This window comes from Rhynchophorus ferrugineus, unplaced genomic scaffold, assembly GCF_030347505.1.
Source record: "Rhynchophorus ferrugineus isolate W39M unplaced genomic scaffold, kcgeb_rfMv2 rfM1, whole genome shotgun sequence".
Taxonomy (NCBI): Eukaryota; Metazoa; Arthropoda; class Insecta; order Coleoptera; family Curculionidae; genus Rhynchophorus; species Rhynchophorus ferrugineus.
The window spans coordinates 73,067,589-73,094,105 of NW_027472580.1; the positions used below are offsets into that span (position 1 = coordinate 73,067,589).

At 31.7% G+C, this 26,517-nt stretch overlaps 1 protein-coding gene across 5 annotated transcripts in view; it reads left to right on the forward strand.

Moving 5' to 3' along the window:
- The window catches only part of f (espin protein forked), a 258,719-nt gene extending 237,218 nt beyond the window's left edge, over positions 1–21,501 (forward strand). For 4 of the 5 annotated variants that reach the window (XM_076394368.1, XM_076394377.1, XM_076394387.1 and 1 more), the window contains 4 exons: positions 13,404–13,760; positions 15,636–16,003; positions 16,114–16,310; positions 19,206–19,972. In XM_076394368.1, the coding sequence (XP_076250483.1) occupies positions 13,404–13,760; positions 15,636–16,003; positions 16,114–16,310; positions 19,206–19,458 (1,175 nt within the window). In that variant the 3' untranslated portion in view covers positions 19,459–19,972. Of the gene's footprint in view, positions 1–13,403; positions 13,761–15,635; positions 16,004–16,113; positions 16,311–19,205; positions 19,973–21,361 lie in introns of those variants that run through there. The other variant, XR_013004189.1, reaches the window with a different exon arrangement.
- The last annotated feature ends 5,016 nt before the right edge of the window (positions 21,502–26,517 follow it).

Here is a 26,517-nt window from a genome sequence, read left to right on the forward strand (position 1 = left end):
GAATTAAACTAACTTAACCTAAAAGTATTAGTAACACACAAGACTTTATGCATTTTTTCTAACCCTAGATAATTACGTGATTCAATTTGGTTTCGGAATTAATATGATTTATTCATTAATCACGTAGCAATAAGCGTTGGTAATTAATAGAAAAATGTTGTTTTGGGGGCCTTGGATTATAAGTCGATTATAATATGCTTTATTATAGTCAGATAACCCAATCTCTTTGATCTAAAATCAAGTATCTTTTAGGAGTATCTTTTAACTAACCAGTAACGATATTTAATTTTAAGCCTGATTTTACCTCTCTATTCACCTTCTGATTATGTCCATATATTTCAAATTTATTCATGATCGATTATGTTTTGATTGATCAAATTGCTCTTTATACCATAACATATAGAAACTAAGACTATATAGAATGTGAATAAGAATATATACTATAGATCAAGCAAGGGCACTGGATAACTTTTAACAGGACTTCTCGTTAAATTAAAGAAAAAGTAACATTTCCCTTAAATAATGTTTTGTTTGTCAGTAATACAACAATTATGAAACGATTAATTTATCTTTTACAAATAGTGCAAATAGCAATAATCTTATAAATGACTTTTGATATCTATATCATTAATTCTTTGTACCTATGTTATGTTACATATAGTTTTGACTTAAAAATCGAAGTTTTAGACTAATAAAAGAGTCACAATTTTTCTATTATTCTGTGACACTATTCAAAAGCATTATTAGCTAAATATGGTTAAAAATATTATATCCATGTGGTATTAAAACAAAATCTAAACATTTAAATATAAATTTATCATATTGCAGACTATGATTAATTGCTATTAAAAAAACATAATTACTATCGATCATATGTATCAGTTTATCAATGATACCTTATTGATTCATTGATTTTCAAGTTAAATTCAAAATATTATCTGATTATTAAAAAATCCTACGAATTTCCATTATTTGGACACATTGAAATAGTTTATCACTTTTAAACTACCAAAATCATTCTTTATAAATGTGTTCTTAATTGTTAGTGAATTACGAGGGGAGATCCAAAGATACGCAACTATTTTAAAATATTTATTATAAAATTAAAAGTACCAAGCTTATATAATTCAACCAATATTATATTTATTATTTGGCAATAGTAAAATATTGATAAAAAAAAAGTTGGAAGGTTTGCTATGCCACAAATAAAGAACATGAACAATATTACAGTATTTGGATCATCGCCTGCTAGAAGTGCAGTTGCTTGCATTCATTACAAACAAGTACATCCAAAAGTGTTATATATCGTCTATTAATTGAAAAAACAAATAAAATTGCGAGGAATTTGAAACCAAATTAATTTAAATATTGGACAAAATGAGAACAATTAGTTTCGAAGAAGGCAAATACTGTCGCATGTGTTGACCTGTTGAGGGTCATTTGCATTTTTTTTTTCGTGCTCAGTGTGTTTTCCCACACGAATGTCAAGCCAAAAGCGCACATGCATTTAGAGTTAGTTTGCGTATTGTTTTGTTTTCACATTGACATGTTGTATTGTTTAATGGTGGTATAAATAATTTACAGAAATTTTAAACTTGTTGATCCTCCTTTAACCATCTATAAACATCGAAAATATTGCTTCAATGTCAGTAGATACTTCCAATTTTACTTAAAAGATGTTGGTTTTCTCTTTGATTTTAGGTAAAGTTGAGAGTATCTTCCGACTAGCCAGTACAGTTTCTTGAATTCGAGTCTAATCTAGTCTGCTTTTTGTCTAACATGATGTTCCCATCCAATTTAACCTACCACCGAGATGTATTTCGAGGTATTTAGCTGATTCTGCTTGAGGAATCGAGCATCCGTTGTCATTTCGCCGTAACGAAAAATTAACATTAACAGATTTCGAGCTATTAAATTGTATTTTCCAGTTCCTAGTCCATTTGTTGATCTTCTTGACCGCTGCTTGTACTTTTTGTAGCCTTAGAGAGAGATACATCTTTTGCCATAATAACTGTATCATCGGCCAATATTCGAAGTACTCTTTCTTTTGTATATCAGCAATATGGAGCAGATATAAAAGTGGTCCTAAGATGCGGAACTCTAACCGAAATAGTTTGAAATGTTGAAAGTGTCCCTTAGAGAGATTCTTAAATTATCTTTCGAAAAGATATGATTCCAACAGTCGACAGTAATTCTGCGGTAGCTTATTTGTTCAATTTATAGATTAAGCCCAAATGCCATACCCGGTTAATGTATAAGTGTTACTTTTAAGATTAGCTTAAGTAGTGTAATTTAATTTCTAATTAGGAAATACATATTGATATATAAAAAAATTATAACAGAATAATAGTAATAAATTCATTTGTATATCAAGAGTAGTATACAATTACTGAGTATTGCTAAAGAATACTATTTCAAAAACTACAAATTTTCACATTTTTCACAAAATCAATATTTTCACTATATTATACTAATTTGTACACATTTCCCATCATAATGGTGGATAAACTGATATTATTATATCATCAAATTCATTATGTATTTTATAAAACAATATAGAACAATGTTATAAGTACGCATTCTTAGTAATATTAGTAAATACGCAGGTGAAGATAGGCGTGAAAGTGCAATTTTTCGCAATTACATGGCGAAAATAACGATACACTTTCTCGAGGCGTAGATGGCAGGTATCAGCATTTAGATGATGCGTGAAATTTAGATCCTGTTTATTTAGAAGAAATTTAAATCTGTTTAGATTATTTTTTGTATCATAATGGTAAGGCAATTACCAACCAGCTTTTATATCAAAAACCGAGGTGTGGTAAGAGCGAGAGATATTTCTAGGCGATTAAATTAATTGTTCTTATAATTTTCATTCTTTTGACTATCTTAGTAATCAATCACAACAATTGGACTGTGTTAACAAGTAAGATAAAATAATTAAAGTGTTCCATTTTTTTTTCACAAATAGCGCAGAGGTTATATATATCTGATAGAATGTTAATATCATTTGGTTTTTATTAATTTTTGACAGGTTATATTTTTAGAAAACATATTAGAATTGATGAAGTTTTAGTATGATAATTTCCGTTTTAGATAAAAGCGTAACTTCGACAAGAATAACAACAATATAGCATAAAATATAGGCCAGATGCTGCAACAAAAAAGTGTTTGTGTATCAAAGATCGCATATTGAATGGCATAGCAATAAAACTTGTCATGCACTGTAATCACATTTAACTTCAATGAAATGCTGTTATCTTGTTTACATTTTGGACTGATAGTAAATCCAAAGAAGTTTTGTACATATGTCATCTAAATTTGTGACGTAGCAATGTTGCCGTATCAACTCTGAGTTTTAGTTCAGTTTGGCTTTGACATACAACTAAATTCTAATTTTACTAAAATAATTAAACAAAATATCAAATAACTGTATATCAAATGTAATTTATTTTAACACTATAATAAACCTAATGCATATATTCTCGAGGAACTTAGTTATACGGAAGTACTTAGTCAAATAGAAGTACACAGTTATAATAGTTTGTACTCGTAGGTTATCGTTGTGTTTGATTATATTTACATTGAACTCTTTTCCACACCACCCATGAGTCAGAGTTCTAGGTGCGTTTTTTATGTAGTTGTATCCTCTGGAGGTCTAGTCCACATAATTAACTATTGTATATCCAAGTAATATATTTTACTTTCATTAGAGAGCATATTTACCTTTTACGTTTAGCTCTTGTGTCCTTTGGCACAGTGTTTCTTTGTAAAGACATTTTGATATCACTGTATTTCTCCTTAGTTGGTTGTGTTAATACCTGTATACATATTTCTTGGTGAAACTAGATTTGATCACTGCATTCTCCTTAATGCATTTGCCATATCTGCAAAATATTTACACTTCTTTCTCTCCTGGCACATTTTAGCTAAATGCTCATATTTATTCTGAATAATTACACATTGTGTACATAAATCTTTTACATTATACGATAACACTCCCTACAGCTATAATGTATATTATCTTAGAAAGTCTATGTCTAGAAATTGGCAGCATTGAATCATATCATATTCAGAAAGTTTCATTCAAGTGAATAACTAAACTGTTAATTTCCAATCAATATAACATTTGTTCACAATTCCATCATTTGTCAATTTCTTCTTCAATGTGTATGATCGAGTTCATCCAAATCAAAGGTCTTATTAACCATTCTTGTTTCCGGTATGTACAATATATCTGCAATGAATTATTAATAAATATTATGACTAATAAAACCTAATCAGTTGCTATCAACGTTTACCTTTTTCCATCAACTTCTGTTGTCATAACACTATTTTTATTACCATTGGTTATATTGGTCCTATTTGGAAATATCCTTGTCTCATCTAAATACATAAATTGAAATAATGTCTTCCTTCATTTTATTATATGCTTTTAAAAATTGTATTCTTTCAAAAGCAATATCCGGAAATTCTATTAGACCTCTTCGATACTTGTCAGACTAACAGTTTCCTTTGAAATAATTGTATTAAATTATGCTTGTATTGAAAAACTACTCATCGTATATTTTTACGTTGCATTTTTCTTATTTTTTTGAGATATTTCAGTAACCGTGTCCATACTAGTATTCAATGCTGTTGCGACACGCTCAAAAGTATTTTCAATAAAAATTGCAGCAAATTAATACTTAACAGTAAAAATTGTTACCCCTCTAACGAATTTTTCTGACAAAATGGAGCCATTTCGTTCCTGTTCAAAGTAACTGATTAGAGAAGCAATATGTTGTTCGGAATTTCCAATCAGAGTAATAAGAAGCAGCGATTTAAAATTTATCAAAACAGGCAACACATTAAAACAATGTTTGTCGGTTTATAACCTCCTATCACTATTGTTTTGAAGAATTTTACATACTTTGGACAACCGGACGACTTTGGCAGGCTAGTTTTGTTACACGTTCCTACTTATCAAATAGGATTGTATCTCTTTTTAACAAGCGTAGAATGAATAGGAAAATATTATCTGATTCTAAAACAAATTCACAAATTGCGACAGGCAATTCATTAAACATCTTGATGACGTATGTATAAAACTTATTTAGATAGACTATAAATAATAGTCCCTACTTTAGTCAACAAATTTTAATAATATTTCTATGTAAATATACAATTTTAATAATATTTCTATGTAAATATACAATTTAAAATTACAGCGATGTTGAGAATTTTGTTGACAATAATGCAATACTTATTCTACCCCTATAGTGGGGATCTGGAAGACGATTTCTTCGATGGAAAATATTTTTCACATATTAGTTTTTTAAGATCCGAAAATTACCACAGTCAATAAGAACTGGATATTATCTATAAAGTAAACTGAGACAATTCATTCTATTCAACACTAATCATCTATTAACACATTTTCCATAAATAAAATTCCTTTTGGCCCTAAAAAACGAATACTTCAAACGGTTTATTAAATAAGGCTTTTTCCAAATAAGATTCCTTGTTACTCTCTACAGCTCCAAGAAATATGCAATTTCAAAGATCTGAAGTATATTGACGGAAGATTATCTTAAGTTGTCTTTGATAATTTCGAATCAATTTTTTTGCATTGCCTTCACGTCACTTGAAAAAGAAAAGAAAAAAGAACTTATTCTTTTCATTGTCAAATAAATTTTTTCGAATAGATAGGAAGTATACGATACTAATTTAAATAAACGCCAATCAGTTTTTTGTATGATCGGGCGGTTTTGCAGAATACATAGCTCAATGTTCAAAAAATGATATATCCGACATTAATTAAACTCTATTTATAATTATCTCAATGAAAATTTTAACTAATCTTTCATTATGATAACTTTGATGATGGTGGCATAAACTTAAATTAGTTAATATTTGTTAATTTAGGGTAATGATTTGAGAGGATTTTAAGGGGGCAACAAACCTTTTCAACTGACCCAGCCACCAATATTAACTTTTTTTTCACTAATAGTTGTTCATCATAATATCTTGAATATTGAAGCATATAAATAATATCGCACGAAATGGCGTTCTCGACACTTAAAAATATCTCGGCTGGAGTTCCACAAGGTAGCGTCTTAGGACCTCTCCTGTATCTGCTCTACACTGTTGACATTCCAATAACAAAAGAAACACTTCTTGGAACCTTTGCTGACGACACAATTATTATGGCAAAAGATATATCTCTGCCTAGGGCAATAAAAAAAGTGCAAGTGGCGGTGAACAAAATCTACAAATGGACGAAAGATTGGAAAATTCAACTTAATAGCTCCAAATCTGTCCACATTAATGTTGCATTGCAATTGTTGCCCTATTTCTCAAGCAGAATCAGCTAAATACCTTGGAATCCATCTTGACGGTAGAATAAATTGAAAGCATCACATTAGACAAAAAGCAAAACACATTAGAACCAAAATAAAACAACTATACTGGTTACTCGGAAGATACTCTCAACTTGATATAAAATCAAAGAGGTTGATCTATAATACAATTATAAAGCCAATTTGGACCTATGGGGTGCAAATATGGGGTTGCACTAAAAATTCAAATCAACTAGTCATGCAACGCTGTCAAAACAAGGTTCTTCGATTGATTACCAATGACTATCGCTATGTAACTAATAAAGAACTGCACGATGACCTGGAAATCAAATGGATTTACGAAGTTATCCAAGATTTCGCCTTGAAACACGAAAGAAGATTACTAAATCATACTAACGTGGAAAGCAATACAACTGCTGGACAGCGCGCAGGATGTCAAGAGATTGAAACGAACAAAACCATTCGAACTTACATGAAGTGTATACATTTAGTGTAAACTATAGCTATAAGTTAATAATTAATAAATAATTATAATTTTATAATTGAGAAATACATACTGATGTATTTTCTCGCACTCGTCTTGGTTGTTAATTAATCCAAGTACGTGGGAAAAGTAGTAATAAATTAATTGTAAATTAAGATTGTACTAAGCGTATCTAATAAAGATATTATAAAATATATATATATATAATGTTATAGTAAGTGCCTGGTATAGCCCTCAAAGGATCCAAAAGATCGAAGGGCTGAGATAAAACCCTATTGCGGTATTAAATAAAAATTGTTTTAGTTAGAAACATGGTGGTACATAACTTAATATATAACTTAATATTAACTATATATAATATTCATTTTGTCGTAGCTTTAAAATTTAACTTTTAAAAATTTAACTTCAATTTGGATTACTTTATGTTAAATTTACATATATCTCCACTGCGCTTGGACCACACATTTTCTTATAAACCTTATTTTCATCATCACTGATCATTATATCTACATTGTAGTGAAATATAAGATAAGGTAAAATAAAATAAAGTCGCATACTTGTACAATGAAGCCATGCTATAGCATGTTCGAAAGATAACAGACCGTAGACGATGATGCTTAATGATAAGCGATTTTCCATTTTTCCATTGCCTGCAGAAATGACACGAAATTGAACCAGTTTTGAAAGGAATGATTACGGCAGTTGAAAAGTAAAGTAAAGTGATACTAAGTGTTGTGTTGTAGCGTAGTGGGGTTGAAAAATAACTAATTATGACGAACTGTTCAAACCCGAACAACACGAAACACTTTGACTGTAAACTTGATTGGTTGTAATATTTGAATAATTATTTAAATAACTAAATTAGCCAATGTTCTCAATATCTTAAATATGATTTACTGTTGAAACCTTATTGACCTGTTATTATGTCCTATTACAATGTCAATTAGGTTGAGAAGAGAAATATGAAAGAAAATTCGCTGCTTACGATTTCATCATATCGGGAAATCATTCTTTCTGATTATATGAAGAAAACAGCATATAACAGATGTACCGCAAAATCATTGTCGGTTTTGTTCTCGCAGACAAACTACGTGATTTTTAAGAAAATGGAAAAATGTATTTATTTAAAGTATTGTCCTTTTAATTGTATAAATCTTGCTCATCTTTCAAACAATTTCTGGATGCCATCCCAAAAAAATATTTATCCTTTAGACAAAACCATTTAACGAGTCATTTTTCAACTTTTTCGAAATTGGCGAAGTCCTGCTCCACAAATGCTGTATTCTTTTGATGCGAAAAGTTGATAATCACACAGTGCAAGGTCTAGAGAGTGCGGCGGGTACCATAATATGGCCCATCAAAGTGCTTTCGACGCTTCCTTGAGCGGTTTTGCTTTATGAGACGGTGTCTTCGAGCCCATTTTGCACGTTGTTTTCGGTAGTCATCACTATTAACTGTTCCTCCAGGTTTCAATAGTTCGGAATACACTACGCTATTCTGCTGCCTATCATCAATCGATGTGGCACTCACCTTTTGGATTTTTCCCATTGCTTGTAATCGAGCGCTAATCGTTTCTTGGGTCACATTTAATGCTTGTGCCAATTCTTTTTGAATTTGGGTTGCATCTTCCAATATCTCTTGCAGTTTCGTATATCAGCTTCAAACTTTTTCAGTCTATCAGAACACTCTTTGACTTGCGCATCAAAATCAGCACATTTGAATTTTCATAATCACGTCTCACGTGTTTTTACGGTTAGATAATGGTCACCGTAAGTTCCGGCCAGCAAACTATGACTATTTTTCAACATTTTTCTTTTAATTAAATAAGGAAAGTAATACGATGCGCAAATGCATGTTTTCAGACACATTTTCAAACAGGTATAAATCTACGACGGTGTTACTTTCACAAAATATAACATGTATATTTTTAACAGTGCATACTTAAGCTTAGCCACATCTATTAGAAAAGCCGGTAATGACTTTTCGGTACGCCTGGTAATTGATTTCTGAAGAGGGGATACAAAGTGCTGCAGCTGAATCAGCTAATTTTAGCGTAAAACAATTATTACTTTAAAAAAATTATAATGTCTTTAATATTAGAGAAATTATATATATATTTGCAATATCCTTTTGTTAAGTCAGTAAAGCTATGCAGGTCTATAAAAAATTATTGTCTATCACGCTTCAGTGATAGAGAAGCGTCAAAAACAGATAAAATTATAGCATATTGTTCAAATTAATGTGTAATTAATATAAAACGGACAAATGACTATAAAGTAAACTAATGCTAAGCATATAATTTAACAATAAAGAAACTTTCAATTACAAGGTGCTAAAGAGATTCTTCATTTTCTCCTATACATAATGTTTTATTACCCTTAATGGTTCTACTCATGCATTTTTCTATTTTGCAATAAGTATTTTTTATGATGGTTTTATATATATGACTTGTAGAAGATCACTTCAGTGAGTGATTTTCTGTATAAAGTTGATATGTTCATAAAAAGTCTATATATGCCCATTAATCGGGTCGGATGATACTAAACGTGTTAGTCTTCACTTTTCAGATATCTCCCACATATATCTGGTTAGAAAGTCTGATATGCACTGACCCTTTTTCGAAATACTTGGTACTCTCGCTTTAATTTAGTTTTGTTAGTTGTGCGTATAGTCGAGTGGTGCCATAATCGCGAAACCATAGCATATCACCGATAACAAAATTTTTCATATCCAAATATTCATGTAAAATGTAATACAGCTGCTTAGATAAACCATCTCACGTACCTTCATACTCCGAGTGCCCAATATCCTTCAATGGATATTATCGACGATTTCTGGCGTGACGCTACAACATAGTAACTTTTTCTTTAAAAAAAATTAATTTAAAATGTACGGTTGGTTAACTTTTTTGCGCAAGAATAATACTTAATCAGCACACGAAAATAACTTTTTTCATTTTTCTTAAAAATCAAGGGCTTTTCTACTATCAATGGTTGTCAAACACAAACCAAATAACGCAGTTTTCTCAATATATCACTAGCCTGTTAATATAGTAGTTGCACTTAAGACAGCATTGATGTATTTAAAGCACAGTAGTACTTATCGATCTGCTCTCGTATATCATAGATAGTCAAAAAGACTCGCTAGCATCAAAAATAGTTTGTTATTGGTAAACCTAATTACTCACTAGATAGCTGTTAAAATATGTTATATCATTCGCATAGATTTATTTTTATTATGTACTAGCTGACCCGGCAGACTTCGTACTGCCTCAATCGATAGATAAAAGACCTGTTAATACATAATTAATAAAAAATGCTCGGTATGAATGAATTTTTATTATTATTTTCGATTAATTACACATGATATTTCATACTTAAAAAAAGAGATTTCCTGAAATACTGGCTATTTATAAGGTTTCAATTAGATATTTACAGACACACACAGTTATGAGACAGTTTGTTAATCAATTCAAAGCTTTCTGATAAATTATATTTTTTGTTTTGTTTTGTGGTGCGTAAATAAACAAAGATGACAGAGTTCCAACGCGCGACAGGGAAACTCCAAGTTGTTTCCGCAAACTTCCAACGGCTGGCCTTGAGATTTTTTTATGGTCATCGCAAGGGCAAGATTTACTGGAAATTGTAAACGTTTACAATCTAATGGTAAATCCGTTGGAATCATCAGTATACGCGGGATCAAGACATCCTTCTTTGTATTTTCCCTTTATGATTATTGCCTCAATAACGTTATTCATCATCTTTTTCACAGCCAGTCTTGTTCCATTGCACAGTCGAAGTTGATTAAGGTAAAGTTGATGTTACGCAGCATGATGACAACTGATCCTTGTTTTAAGTTCAAATTATGAGGTGGCAATCCAGGCAATTCCAGTGAATTTAAAAACTCCGTGGGACAGTTGACTACTGCTTTGGATAATATTGGCGAGTATGGCACGATCCAACGATTGTCTACGTCAACATTTTGTCCTCTTACATTCACAACTACCAATTGTCCATTGTCCGCAACTGATCGCCAACGATACATTGGGTATCTATCATTTCCCGTTACGGTTTCAACAATCAGGTCTCTTGGGTATCGCTTGGAACACAACTTGGAACATCGCTTGCCGTCAACCATACAGGGTGAATTGTAGTTGAAATCTCCGCAAGGTCCATGGGTTTGGTAACAACCGCATGCAATTTTGGGCCAACTGGGGGAAAGTGGCCATGAAATTGCCTTGTATAATATGTATAGGGCCAAATGATGTCATCTGGAAACAGCTGTTATATTTCTGAATGTTCACCAAGAAGTGGTTAGAATCATTTCCAATCCCAGAAACTAAAAGCGTAATGGATCTGGTGGTGGGACCAACTGTGGCAATTTTGATTTACCTCCAGCACAACAAAATCCAGTAGATTTACCACTGTATTTTAACGCCTTGCAATATTTACAAATTATTGTCATTGCTTCAATTGTTACCCATTTGTCGACAAAATAATCTATTGCCGCATCATAGTGGCAATAGACCATAGCTCGTTCCAGGATCACAGGAGCACTGTCTGCGGGATCGCTTAATTTCATTATGTCGTGCTCGTAGTTGTTGTGTTTGATGTGCACGAACTCGTTGCATTATAATCCTATCTACTTCATTGTCAGTCACTGAAGAACGCAATTCTGACATAGCAAAGCGACTATTTTCTTGATCTGTCTCTCTCTGGTCAGCACGTGAGGTAGCTCTTCGCACATTTGATTAACTGCGACGACCTAAGTCAATAAGTCTTCTCCTCGGCATCGTAAATTGTAATTAATCAAAGTGAGAAAAGTTCTCGCGCACTTAGCAGTAAAGTGTTACTATCACAAAAAATCAACAAAAAAAAGAGCACGTAATTTGAAATATCAATATATATATATATATATATATATATATATATATATATATATATATATATATATATATATATATATATATATATATATATATATATAGAAGATATAGATTGAAGCAAGAATTTGGGCCTATTTAAAAAAAATGGAAAATCATTTCGGGCAAGTGGTTCAACGCAGAAAGAGATTAAAACAAATACCATATTTGATTATGTCTTTGCAATTAAATAATTCAGTTTAAATACAGCCGTACTTCAAAGATAAATATAGAAAATGTTGTTCTAAAAAAATCTGGAAAGATCTCTTTTGAATTAATTCAATTAATCGGAATAAAATTAATTGTCAAGAAAATAAACACCTTAGATTGACAATCGTTCAGCTGTGCTGTTACAAAATTTCCATAAAAAGAAGATCGAAAGTGCTCAAAGACCCATATATACAAACTATTACAAGTAAGAAATATCAATGCTTTAAAACACCACTATATAGCCTTTGTAGGCTAGTGCCGACATAAAAAGGCTACCATAGGCGGGTTGAGGTTGCCATGAACTAACATAATATACTGGAATTTGACCAGAAGCTCAAAGTGAACGTCTACCAAAGGCAGATCGTAGTGGTTCAGATTCTAATCCCTAGACTATTGGAATTTGAAGTTACCAAAATTTAGGAAACAAGTATACTATAGAAATTTGAGTACAAAGGGTGCCATTTCGAAAATAATTAAAGTTAAATTCGATATTCAAAAATATTTTTTTAACAAAGGAATGTGATGTTTTCAAAAATTGACGTCGAGAAGGATTTGGTCTCTTTTCTAATAAAAAAAAGTGTCGTTTTGTATCGCCGTACGAAAAATCGCCTCTTCTTTCCATAAAATAAAATAGTCTATGTAAATAATAAATCAGTTTTTCTGTTTTAAACCCCCTTCCAATTCATACTGGCGTAGTATATAGAACTGAAGAGATTATAAGATTCTTTTGAATTAATTCAATTAACCGGAATAAAACTAATTATCAAGAAAATAAGACAGATTGACACGGCAATGGTTCCGCTATGATGGAACAAACGTTTCCAATAAAGGTGGATTGAAGATATTCATTGATCCCTAAACATAAACTATCTTGGTAACTACGTGGAATCTTGGTACTAATATAACAATTCAGGAGTAATTCAATTTCAGGGATATGGACTGTGGAAATCTAAATACAAACAGTGCCATTTCGAAGACTATTACAGATAAACTAGCGGATGAAAATACAGGCGGTATTCAAAAATAATTTTTAACAACTATGTCCGTCCTCTAACTATATCTAATAACTCTATCTATTGTCCATATTGGATAACGAGTAAAATAGTAACAAGTCGAAAGGGATTGGGTCTGTTTTCTAATAAGTAAAAAGCCTCAATGTCATTTCGTGTCGCCCTTCAACAAATCGCCTTTTATTTTCATAAAATAAAATAGTATTTTCAAGTAAATTGATAATTATTGTGTTGTAGATATGGTATATATACACACTTTAACTTATATATACAGATATATATATATATATATATATATATATATATATATATATATATATATATATATATATATGATAATATGTTAAAAAATCTAAACGAAATAATTTGAATTGTGTATTTTTATAATAATTTATGGAATATTGGATATGGTATATTCATTTAATTTTATGTTTCAGCTGCTCGTCGGTTGAATTCGTCCTGTTCCGACCTAACCATCGTCAGCCTCGAAGAGGAGACCCGAGTCCAGTCGATCTCGGCTACGCCCTGCAATCGTCAAAGAGTGTTACCCTTCGTACCACCGAGTTTTCCAGTGGCCGATCCTAATAAACTGATAAAGCCCTCTGAATATCTGCGTAGCATCAGCGGCAGCGGGGCGCCTGACAAGAAGGCGGACGCGCGAGAGTACGATACGATTAGAATGGCTAATGCTGAAGAAAAGCGCGAAGAAAAAGACGAAGAGATCACTGAAGCAAAACAAGAGAGTAGAGTAGCTACGTCTGGACCTCCACCACCACCTTTGCCAGAGTTTAATGGTGAGTTTGAGTATAATATTTTTAACAACCTACAATTTGTTTTAATAATAACTTAAGAACTAGATACACATCTAGGAGAATACATCGGTCCTTATTCTCTGTATTAATAATTTTCATGTATTATTTAATACTGCTGTTTTTTCTACTAAACACACTTCACTGCGCTACAAGATCAAATGGTTTGGTTACTTTGAGTCTGTCGAGTGCGTGAATTTTCAGAGTTGCAACATTTTAATATTTCCCTCATGTATCAGTGTAAGTCATCATTCCTAAAGTACCTAGCTGTTTAAACAACACTTTTTAGAGCTTTATTCTTATATTACTTTTGCAGAACATCCTTATAAGAGGATTCTATATCGTCCATATTGATTTGCTATATGTTAATTGCTTATATAAGTAATTAAACAATGCATGTTAATTCCAATAAGAAAAATAAATTTCAAATCCAACTCTTTTATATTATTGCTTGCCTGTTACATCAGCGTGGTGGCATCATCGCTGTTGTTCCAGCAGCATGTATGACAGTATCATTAATATATGATGATATTTTCCATTTGTAGTATACCACAGATGTAAAATAGGTAAATAATTGGCCCCCCTTTTATTATTTTATTGTAGAATAAGCTTCCTTTTGTTTGACTTTAAATATTCAAGCTGATGTGTGAGGACTTAGGAGTTCAATGTAGTAGTTTTGGAGAGATTTTCTGAAATTTATCAGTCCCACATGGCAAACCTTATTAAAAGATTGGGTGACATCTAAGAATATATTTCCGCAGATTTTTTATCTTGATAAACTTTTCCATGACGTCTGTGATTCTATACACCTGATCAAATGCTGAATGTTCATTTATAACACCATACTGATAGACAGGTATTAGGTTTTTTCTTTCTGTAACTGATTTTTTCCCTTCAATAAGAATTTTTTAAATGCCTTAGCCTGTTGTAGCAGTGAAATAAGATGTAATAATTTACATTGGTTTTTCTGATTTTGAGCTCATAATCACTTCAGCCATCTTCCAAGAACTTGGAGCAAGTTGGAATTATATAATTATCTTTATATACATTTTTATAACCTGTTTTGCCAGTATTCCAAAATCTGCACCAAATAGTAACTCTTTCAATATGCAATAGATTCTTTACTATTGCTGTAACTTTGTGGACCTGCAACTGTAACAATTTCGTTTCTCAAGATTGAATATCGACTATTTGGAAACTTTATTTCAATATTTCCCAGCATTCAAGCAGTAGAATTATGATTGCATATGTTGGATGCTGCACATTCTGGCCTTTCAAAGCAAGGTTCGAAATTGCATTTTCAGAGAAATCGTGTATAGCAATTTTCTCTCCTTCTGGATCTTTCCAATCACACATAAATGTCCGTATTGATTGATTCACCAACTACTAAACTATCTGAAAATGCTTTTGATAGTTTAATGGTTATTCGTCCAATAAGTTTTGTAATTAATTGCCTTCAAATTTGTTTGCCCTTCAAGCAGTTCTCTATTATTCAAGCTTAAAAATCACTATTTTTAAATGGTTAAAACCAAAACTGACAATTGGGGTAAATTTGAAATATGACAATTCGAACATCGCCCAGATTAATTATAACATTAATTATAATAACATTAATAACATTAAACACAAAACATTATTTTATTTTGAGCAATATCAAAACCATCCAATTTAACAGTTTGTTTAAGTGATTTAAAAGTGGTTTAACTTCACATTTTCTTCAATCCATATTGCTTCTCAAAACAAATGCAATTATATAATATATATTAAAATCAAAAGCGATTATATGAACAAACTTTAAAGAACATGTCTTCTGAAATTACGCAAATAGATTACACCTTATATTAGTCTGTTTGTTTTCAGGTGATTTGACCCAAACCACCATGTCAAAACAAAGCACCGCTAATAACCAGGACAAAGTTAAGAAACTGCAGCCGTTATCCGCCATCAGTATTCAAGATCTGAACTCGGTTCAATTGAGAAGAACCGAAAAAACGCTGGCAACCAAGACCTTTTCCGCCCCAACTCGTAGTATGTCGTTGCAATGCCTGAACACTGCCGATTCGTTCATCAGCCAGAAGACCGACCTCATAGCCGAGCTTAAGATGTCAAAAGACCTCACCGGCGTCAAGAAAATGAAAATGGAGAAGGCCAAAACGGAAATGACTTTGGAACGGGAAATGTTCACGGAAATTTCTAAGCAATTCACTGCCACGAAATTTGTTGAGAAGGTTTGTAATAATCTTTTTAACTGAATGTTTTATGCATCAATATCACAAGCAATTGTCAAAATCTAGTAATTTAAATAGTATAAAGACATTTAAAGAAAATATGTTAATAGATACCCGATAAAGACAATTCTGGAAATGTTATACCGGCTTGGAAACGTCAAATGTTGGCTAAGAAAGCTGCAGAAAAAGCTCGAAAAGAACTGGAGGAACAACTTCAAAGGGAAGCTGAAGAGAAACGGTTGCTGTCAATACCACAATGGAAACGACAGTTGATAGCGAAAAAAGAGGAAACTGAACATAAGATTAGGTGAGTAAAATTAACAAATATTTTCTTGCAATTGCCCAGAATATCAAGAATGTTGACTTTTACAGATTTTTTTAGTTAATTTTCCTTCATATAGAACTTAGTAGAAATATTGTGCATTGTACGTTCTCTATGATCTTATGTCAAGTTTCAGTTAACATACGAATGCCATTACAAAAACAATTCACAGACCTCTTTATCCACTAAGGAATATGCATCAGTCGAAACAAGTGGTAGTTAAATGCCCATTTCCTTTTTCAGTAAATGGTCTTTTCTTATCAAGTTCTTCGATCATTTTTCCACACTCTGGTCTCAAATTACAATATCAATATCAAAAACAACTTGCTTTAGAAACACATGTACTTTTAATTTTAATCCAGCTAATTTGGAATATTTTATTTGATCAATACATTTTTAAAATAGAGCCGGAATATCTTCCAAGGAAACTCATGCCCGTTGTGCGATACAAAACACGTCTTAGATCGATGGTGCAATATAATTAATCAACAATTTTGCCAACAAAACATAAAAACATGCTAAATTCATTCTGTGTTATGCAAAAAATGTAACAGAACAGACAAACCCAATATATAATTGAAATGAACCAATCAAATATATTTGCAGGGCAATACAAAAAACTCATACAAATGTCTCGAAAACGTACTTTCAGTACCTGCAGTGGTGATACCGCGCAGAACTCCAGGAGCATATATAGACTTTATGATATGGCGCTAAAGAAGAACAGATTTTGACTTGTTTAATTATATACCTGACGATCGGGAAATTTCATGTAAATTTTCTTTAAACCAAAGATAAAAATAATTCTAGTATCTAGGCTGCAATCTATACTAGCTACGAATTAAAAACCTTAAAATAATAAAATAATAGAAAAAAGCAAAGTGTAATTGTCTTAATGTATTGTTATTTATTACCGTAGTCTACCATTTTGCATTTATATCAGTTGCGAATAATATCACATCAATAAGATCAAGCATCTGAACTAGGTGGTATATAATTAGAAATTGTACAGTAACACACCGCTCAATAAGTCTCCGATCTGTCATATAGATGATACCACTATTGGACGACTTATATAGCTTTTGGGTAATACTAAACTTATATAAATAATATATTCAAATTCATGCATTGTTACTAACGTACATAATTAACTATACTATTGTACATCATTTAAAACCATCCATCCTTGCTTAGTCCTATATTAACGTAAATATAGTTCACTAGACCATGAGATGAAATGGTTTGATTTTTTTAAAATCTTTGCCCTTATCGAATGTTAGCCAAGAATTGTAATGCTTCGGTATTGATAATAGGGTCCTCATGTATCTTTGCTAATCTTCCAAATATTTGGTTTCTTGATAGAATTTGCAAAATTTATCCGGTTATTAGATCATAACACGCTGTTTCCTTTAAGTTGATAAGATAGCAGTTTTTATAACTTGTTGGGTTCCTTTGGCATGACTAGATGAATCGTTGAATTTTCGCACTCGTTGAACTGTAAATTATGGATATTCATATTCACTTTTATTTGGCTTGAAGGTTTATTCTAAATGGTAAGCGAATGCTTCAGTTTTTTGTTGACTGTTGCGTGTAAAATTGTGCTCTTAATTTCCAGGATATTATGATAAGTAGCTAGCTAAAAGGGCACACTTAGCTGAAAATTAATTGAACATTATCCATTTCTTCGTTAACACTGTATTTTGTTATTTTTTATTATATTTTCACTGTGATTTAGATTCACTTTAAACGATATATATCAAACTGTTAATCATAAATTTACAAGCTACGATAGTTTAGTGAACCAATTTTTTATTATTTCCATATTTGAATAAAGAATTTTTGTCTTGGAAAAATAATTCACTTGATAAGCGTTATAGAGACTTAGCTTAAGACAGCTGATATTAGAAAATAATACTACATAATTAAAAGTGTTTACGTTATTTGCTGTTATTCGAGAAATTCGTATGTGCTGTTGATGAAACATGTATTTATCTACCACTCCTAAATTTAAAAAAAAAACACTAGCTGAATGAACGGCAGCCTATTCTGAGAGCATAGCCCAATTTCTAAACATAAAATCTTATTAATTAGACCGGATATTTATTGGTATATAAAATCTTATTAATTAGACCGGATATTTATTGGTATAAATGAAAATCTCTTCTGGACTGAACAGAGCATTTTAAATTAAGGAATTCATTATTAAATAAACTTTGGGTGATCAACTTATGATTTCTTTATAGCACACACATTTATAACAACAATTTAATACACTATAAATTATGTGCACCTTAGAACAATTATTCTTTAACAAATTATTAAAATTAGTTTCAAAATAATTCTTGCAAAAAGCACAAAGCTAATTTTTAAGCCTTAACTAATTTTCTTCTTACCGTAATTCTCAACTGTATATTCATTTAAATAATATGAAGTATGTCGATGATATCCTTGTGGATCTTGCTTGTTCTCGTTATTAATATCTACAAAACATGGCTAAAATATACAACGTGTGCTGCGCGTGATAAAGCTGACATGTTCCCTGGATATTCTAATATGGTTTACGTTAGGATTTTAGATGATTTATCGATCATTTTTAAACAAATCGTCGATAATTATTGTTGATGTTTATCGTCTGTAGCTGCGATCAAATCAAACTGCTGATTATGCAGTCAAAAATTATACAATGTTTTACAATAGACATATCAATGCACCCTCATCATAGTTAGCCTTTCATCAGCAAAACAATATCAGTAGGATTCACATGTCATTTCATTCGTGTTCAACACACATGTATGGATTACTTTTCAACTATCCGTCGCAGAAATAGTTAATATTATTATGGCCATATCAGGAACTAATAATTTATTATTTCAATTTTAGGCAAACTATCTATACCCCTAAAGTAGTTGATGAACACAAAGTAAAGATGCAGGACGCGAGGCAACAACCGTCAAGTGAAGAAAACGTTCAGGAAGATTTTAACAATAACACTCCCAATGGTAAGGAACTTTCCAACCATCTCAGCGTAAGTACCAACTCACTCGATGACGAACCATCGGATGAAGAACCCAACATCATACCATGGAGGGCCCAACTGAGAAAAACCAACAGTTCGTTAAATCTGTTATGTTAATCCACCATACTTGCTTACTTTGTAATACGTATATATTGTTAAAACAACTGTAATTTTAAGTATAAACTGAGTCATAAGATGTGATTGTGCAGTAGTAAAAATAAGAAATACTGGTTAATTATCGTTAAATTTTTTTAGATGATTTCTTCATACTTCGCCGCATTTAACTATTTCAAATCCACTCTACACTCTAATTGGTGTTGTTCTTTGTTTTATTCATGAAGTATGAATGAGTCATATCTTAAACGTGGTATTTGATCATGTCGGTTTTTTACCATCATCATCATCATCATGAGATATCTGAAAGCATATAAGTTTATTAATATAATTAGATTTATATTAATGTTTTATTGTTTTGTTCGAGTTTCAGGCAGGTTGCTTTTATTTTTATCATAACCGTGTCCCTTTTGCTTAAATTACATTTTAGCCCGTTAAAAGATCCTTATATAGAAGTATTTGTAAATATTATAAATATTTTTTATCTTACCACATATTAAATATATATTATTATATACAAATTGTTTTATTTCAGTTTTATTTACCTAAATTTAAATTTTACCAATGAAATTATACGTCATTTTATGTAATTTCTTGGTGAAAATACGAAGTTTTTTATGCATATGCATAAACAAAATACAATACGATTAGAAAAGTATATTATTATAGTCTTTTAAATAATTTAATCTATTTTACATAACACTTTATGATATTAATCAACGATGGGCCATTTTGATAGGTATAGAGACATTTTTTGAACAGTTGAAGAAAAAGAGATTTCGACTTGTTTATAATAATACACTTGAGGATCAAAAAAGTATATTAATTAAATTTTCTTCTTTAAAAATGAACAAAAATATTCGTTAATATGGTTTCAAAAGTTAAAATCTTGGCTAGAATCTAACCAAACTATGAATTAATACCCTTAAGAGAACAAGATTAACAAAAATGTCTAATAATCTTAATATAGTCTATTAAAAGTTATTTTATACATACGTCATCTAAATTTGTGACGTCGAAATGTCACAATGTTGCCGTGTCAACTCTGAGTACAGTTTGACTTTGATATACAACAAAATTCTAATGTAAATAAAATAATTGAACAAAAATGTTATCAAATATAATTCAGTTTAACATTACAGTACATCGAAAAACTACAGTTAATTATACAGTCACAATAGTTTATAGGTTAGTGTTATAACCTCTTATCAACATTGTTTTCAAGAATTTTGCATACATCTGACAACCGGATGACTTTAACAGGCTCATTCGTTTACGTGTTCGAACTAATCAGACAGCATATTGTCTCTTTTTAACTAATATAAAATGAGAAGGAAACTATTGTCTGATTCTAAAATTAATTTACAAATTGCGGCAAGCAATACATTAATCATCTAGGTGACGTATGAAAAAAAAACTTTAAATACACTATATGCTATTTTCTATTACTATAGTCTATTCATATTTCATTTATACCAGTTATGAGTAATATCACATAAGCATCCGAAGTAAGTGGTTTGCCGATGGAAATTGTATAGTATCACATCATTCAATAAATATCCAATCTGTGACATAGATAATACCACTACAGAAAGATTGACATGGCATTTGGATAATGCATAACATATATTTTTTAAATTAATAGATTGTTACTAAGATACTGCTGTACAAAAGTTAAAACTAGGTTCATATCAAGAACCCATCGGTAATTACTTAGTTTCAATAGCTATGATATTAACATATATAGTAATAACGTCAATACACTTCAGTAAACTGCAAGATGAAATGGTTTGATTTTTTTAATGTGTCCTGCTCGAATGTTATGCAAGAATTGCAATGGATATAAGTTTATTAATATAATTAGATTTATCTTAATGTTTTATTGTTTCGTTCGAGTTTCAGGCAGGTTGCTTTTATTTTTATCATAACCGTGTCCCTTTTGCTTAAATTAAATTTTAGCCCGTTAAAAGATCCTTATATAGAAGTATTTGTAAATATTATAAATACTTTTTATCTTACCACATATTAAATATATATTATTATATACAAATTGTTTTATTTCAGTTTTATTTACCTTAATTTCTTGGTGAAAATACGTTTTTTATGCATATGCATAAACAAAATACAATACTATTAGAAAAGTATATTATTATAGTCTTTTAAACAATTTGATCTATTTTACATAACACTTTATGATATTAATCTACGATGGGCCATTTTGATAGGTGTAGAGACATTTTTTGAACAGTTGAAGAAAAAGAGATTTCGACTTGTTTATAACAATACACTTGATGATCAAAAAAGTATATTAATAAAATTTTCTTCTTTAAAAATGAACAAAAATATTCGTTAATGTGGTTTCAAAAGTTAAAATGATTCAGTATCTTGGCTACAATCTAACTTAACTATAAATTAATATCCTTAAGAGAACAAGATGGACAAAAATGTCTAATAATCTTAATATAGTCTATTCAAAGTTATTTTGTACATACGTCATCTAAATTTGTGACATCAAAATGTTACAATGTTGCCGCGTCAACTTTGAGTTTTAGTTCAGTTTGACTTTCACATACAACGAAATCCTAATGTAAATAAAATAATTGACCAAAAATGTTATGAAATATAATTAATTTTAATATTACAGTACATCCAAAAACTACAGTTAATTATACAGTCACAATAGTTTATAGGTTAGTGTTATAACCTCCTATCACCATTGCTTTTGTGCTGATGCCAGGCGTCTTCTTCTTATCGCGAACTAGCCACAGAACAAGATCGACCAAACGATCAAGGGCACGCAGAAAACAGACGGCAGATTCATTCATCTTTCGACGCTCATGCATCAAACATTTCAATCAACAATCATCCAATTCAATAATCAAACATTCATACATTTTCGTAACAACTAATTAATTATATAATAGTTAGTGTCAGTAATAAAGTGTTAAGGGAAACATAATTTCGTTCAATTAATTACCCGAAGACCACCATAAGTGGTGACCCCGACGCAAGAATGTCAAAACAAAAATGAAGGACAATACAATGACATCCGTAACCAGCCACATTAGCCAGGTAAGCTTCAAGCCGCCAGAATTTTGGAAAACAGAAGAGGAAACGTGGTTCTACAGAATAGAGGCTCAGTTCAGGGTGACTGGAATTACAAAAGGCGCAACCAAATTCGATTATACGACAAGCCTAACTCGCGATGTCTTAAGTGAGGTAAAAGACATAATTCGAAAACCACCAGGCACTAACAAATATGACACGTTTAAACATAAATTAATAAAACGGTTGGCGATCTCACACACAATCTCACAATCACAGTTGTTACACAAAATGCAACTTTTAAATGAAGGTAATAGATCAGAAAACGCCCTGAAAATCCTCCGGTTGGAACAATTGTCATAAAACACAAGAGCACTGATTGTAACAAGGGATGAAGATCTTGAGACTTTAGCCGAATTAGCAGACAGACTTCAAAAACCAACGAAATATCAACAATCCAGACCATACAGGAACAAGCATCACCATAAAATGAAATAGAACATCAAATCTCCCAATTAACGGAAAAACAATCAAATACATAGACAAGCATATAGCAGGAGACCAAATGACCAACAAGATATTTGTTGGTATCATAAAACATATCGGCAAAAAGCCAGGAAATATGTTCCGCCCTGAAGGTACTTGGTCTGAAAAGAACATTTCATTGGGTTTTTGTAATAGCTGATGTCATGGATCCTATATTGGGAGCAGGCTTCTTATCCTATTATGAAATACAAGTAGATGTGAGGTACCAAAAACGTATATACCCTTCAAACCAAACTTTCACTAAGTTCAATAGAACAGCCAGGAAAACATGTATAGTCAGCATAATGGAAAGTGAGGATCCGTTCAGTAACATCATTTCCGATTTCAATCAAAACCATTTGCCAAATTTCCAAATGTCATCTGACCATTAAAAAATTGTGTAAATATAGATACAATGGATCACATCGAGACAAGAAGACCACCAACACACGCAAGAACTAGAATACTAGCACCCCACAAACTAAATTATTTGAGAGAAGAAATAAAAAAACTTGAGAGAGAAGGAATTAAACAATCATCATCCAGCTAGTCCCGTCCGGTCCATATGGTAGAGAAGGACGGTTCATGGAGAATATGCGAAGACTATCGAACGTTAAATGCAAACATCAAACCAGATCGATATCCAATACCACGCATACAAGTTTTTAGTTCAAATTTACATAACAAACGGGTATTTACAATAATTGATCTGGAGAAAGCATATCATCAAATATCAATTAACTGAGAGGATATAGAGAAGACCGCTAAGGTTATATGAATATAGCCGCATGCCATTTGGACTACGAAACGCGGTTCAAACATTACAACGATTATTGGATAAATTGTTCCAATATTTACCTTACGTATATGTCTATATTGATGATATTCTCATCGCTTCAAGCAACCGTCAAGAACATTTTCAACACATGGAAAAGGTTTTATCGAGGAGATAAAAAGGAGGGGACTATCGCAACAAGGGCTAACAATAATAACAAACAAATGTAAATTTGAAACAGAAGAAGTTACATTCTTAGCAATAAAAATCAACAGCTAAGGAATTTCACCACTACCTGAAAAATTAAAAGCCATAGAAAATATCTCAAATCCTCGGACAGTCTATCGAAGATGGATACCTAAAGCAGCTAACATCATGCTTCCATTAATAAATGCTTAGCAAGTAATGAGTCCAAATTACAAAAAATTAAATGGGACGATCAAATGCAGGGGATATTTGACACAATAAAAAAACAGTTGGCTGTATCGACTCTCTTGGTTTTTCCACACCCTGATGCTTAACTATTCCTAAACGTCAATGCATCCGACAAAGCTATGGGGGGAGTTTTGCAACAACTCTTTTCCAGAAAATTGTCTGAGACTGAAAGAAATTACAGCACATAGGATAGAGAACTTCTAGTCATATATAGTTCCATCCGGCATTTCCAACATTTTTTGGAAGAGAATATATTTACTGTATTTACAGACCATAAACCATAGATAAACTCTTTCAAACAAAAGTCCATCCATAACACAAGCAGAGTCCAAGGCAAATTAGACATATCAGTTTCATTGGGAAATCAGACACATTGAAGGTTCAAAAAATATAGTTGCAGATCTCCTTTCAAGACCAAACATAAATTAAATCGAACAATCATCGGACTATACAGCAATTGTAAAAGCACAAAAGGAAGACAAGGAAATGGAAAACATCCTCAAAGGGGCAATGAAAACTGACCTACAACTGGAGCAACTACAACTACCAGATCTAGATGACCTTCTGTATTGCCACTCATTAAACTGTAAAATAAGACCATATATTCCAGCAAAATACATCAAGTGTTTCATAAATTATATAATTTAGCACACCCGGGACAGCAAGGACATAGAAGGTTGATAACTGCAAGATTTGTGTCGGTTAATATGAATAAAGACATCAATAGATGAACAAAAGAATGTATTCATTGCCAAAAATCCAAGGTAACAAAACACTTTATAAACAAATAGATATACCAGATAACAGATTCGAACATGTGCATATGGACATTGTCGGACCTTTACCACCATACAACAATTTTAGGTATATCCTCACAATTATAGACCGATTCTAAAGATGGCCTGAACCAATACCTATTAAAGATATCCAAGCCGAAAGAGTACCACACAAATACATAGACCACTGGGTTGCAAGATTTGGTGTGCCAACAAAAATAACAACAGATCGAGGTAGACAATTTGAATAAAATCTATACATTACGAACACTTTAGGAATTGATCATTTACGAACTACAGCGTATCACCCACAAATCAATGGAATAGTTGAATGATTCCATTGAACATTAAAGAACGCACTAGTAGCCACAAACAATATAAAATGGACAGAAAGCCTCATTCTTGTGAGCATTCGTTGTATTTTCACGGAGGAAATACAGTGTACAATGGCGGAGCAAATGTATGGCACTACATTGAATCTACCGCGATAGATGTTTCGGGAAACAGAAAGTAAAATCGACGAAGCAGAAATCGTAAGGAAACTGAAGTCAACCATGAGACAATTAAAACCAGTAGAAGCGACCAACCATGCTAAAGAGAAGCCATATGTCAATGCAGACCTTCTGGAAGTACCATTTGTTTTCGTAAGAAGAGACCAGGCAAAAACACCACTAAGCCCATCATACGAAGGGCCTTTCAGAGTCTTACAGAGAAAAGAAAAATATTTCAAAATTGATAGAAATGTCTAAAATTTTAAAATGAGTATATATCTCTCAGGAGTCCCAGATATATGAAGAACACTCCTACTGCCAACCAGCCATAAGACCCATCTATAGGATTCAAAATTTCCCGCGACCAACTCGCTAGGGGCGAGGGGCACTGTGGTGATGTCAAGCCTCTTCTTCTTATCTCGAACTGGCCACAGAATAAGATCGACCAAACGATTAAGGGCACGCAGAAAAACAGACCGCAGATTCGTTCATCTTTCGACGCTCACGCATTATACATTTCAATCAACAAACATCCATTCAATAATCAAACATTCATACATTTTCATTAGTTAATTAGTTGTATAATAGTTAGTGTTAGTAATAAAGTGTTAAGGAAACATAGGTTCGTTCAATTAATTACGCGAAGACCTCCATACTTTCAAGAATTTTGCATACGTCTGACAACCGGACGACTTTGACAGACTCATTCGTTTACGTGTTCGAACTAATCAGACAGCATTGTGTCTCTTTTTAACTAGAATAAAATGAGAAGGAAACTATTATCTGATTCTAAAACGAATTTACAAATTGCGGCAGGCAATACATTAAACATCTTGATGACGTGTATACAAAAAAAAAATTGAATAGACTATACGTTATTTTCTATTACTATAGTCTATTCATATTTCATTTATACCAATTATGAGTAATATCACATAAGCATCCGAAGTAAGTGGTATGTAGATGGAAATTGTATAGTAACAATCATTCAATAAGAATAATATCCAATCTGTTA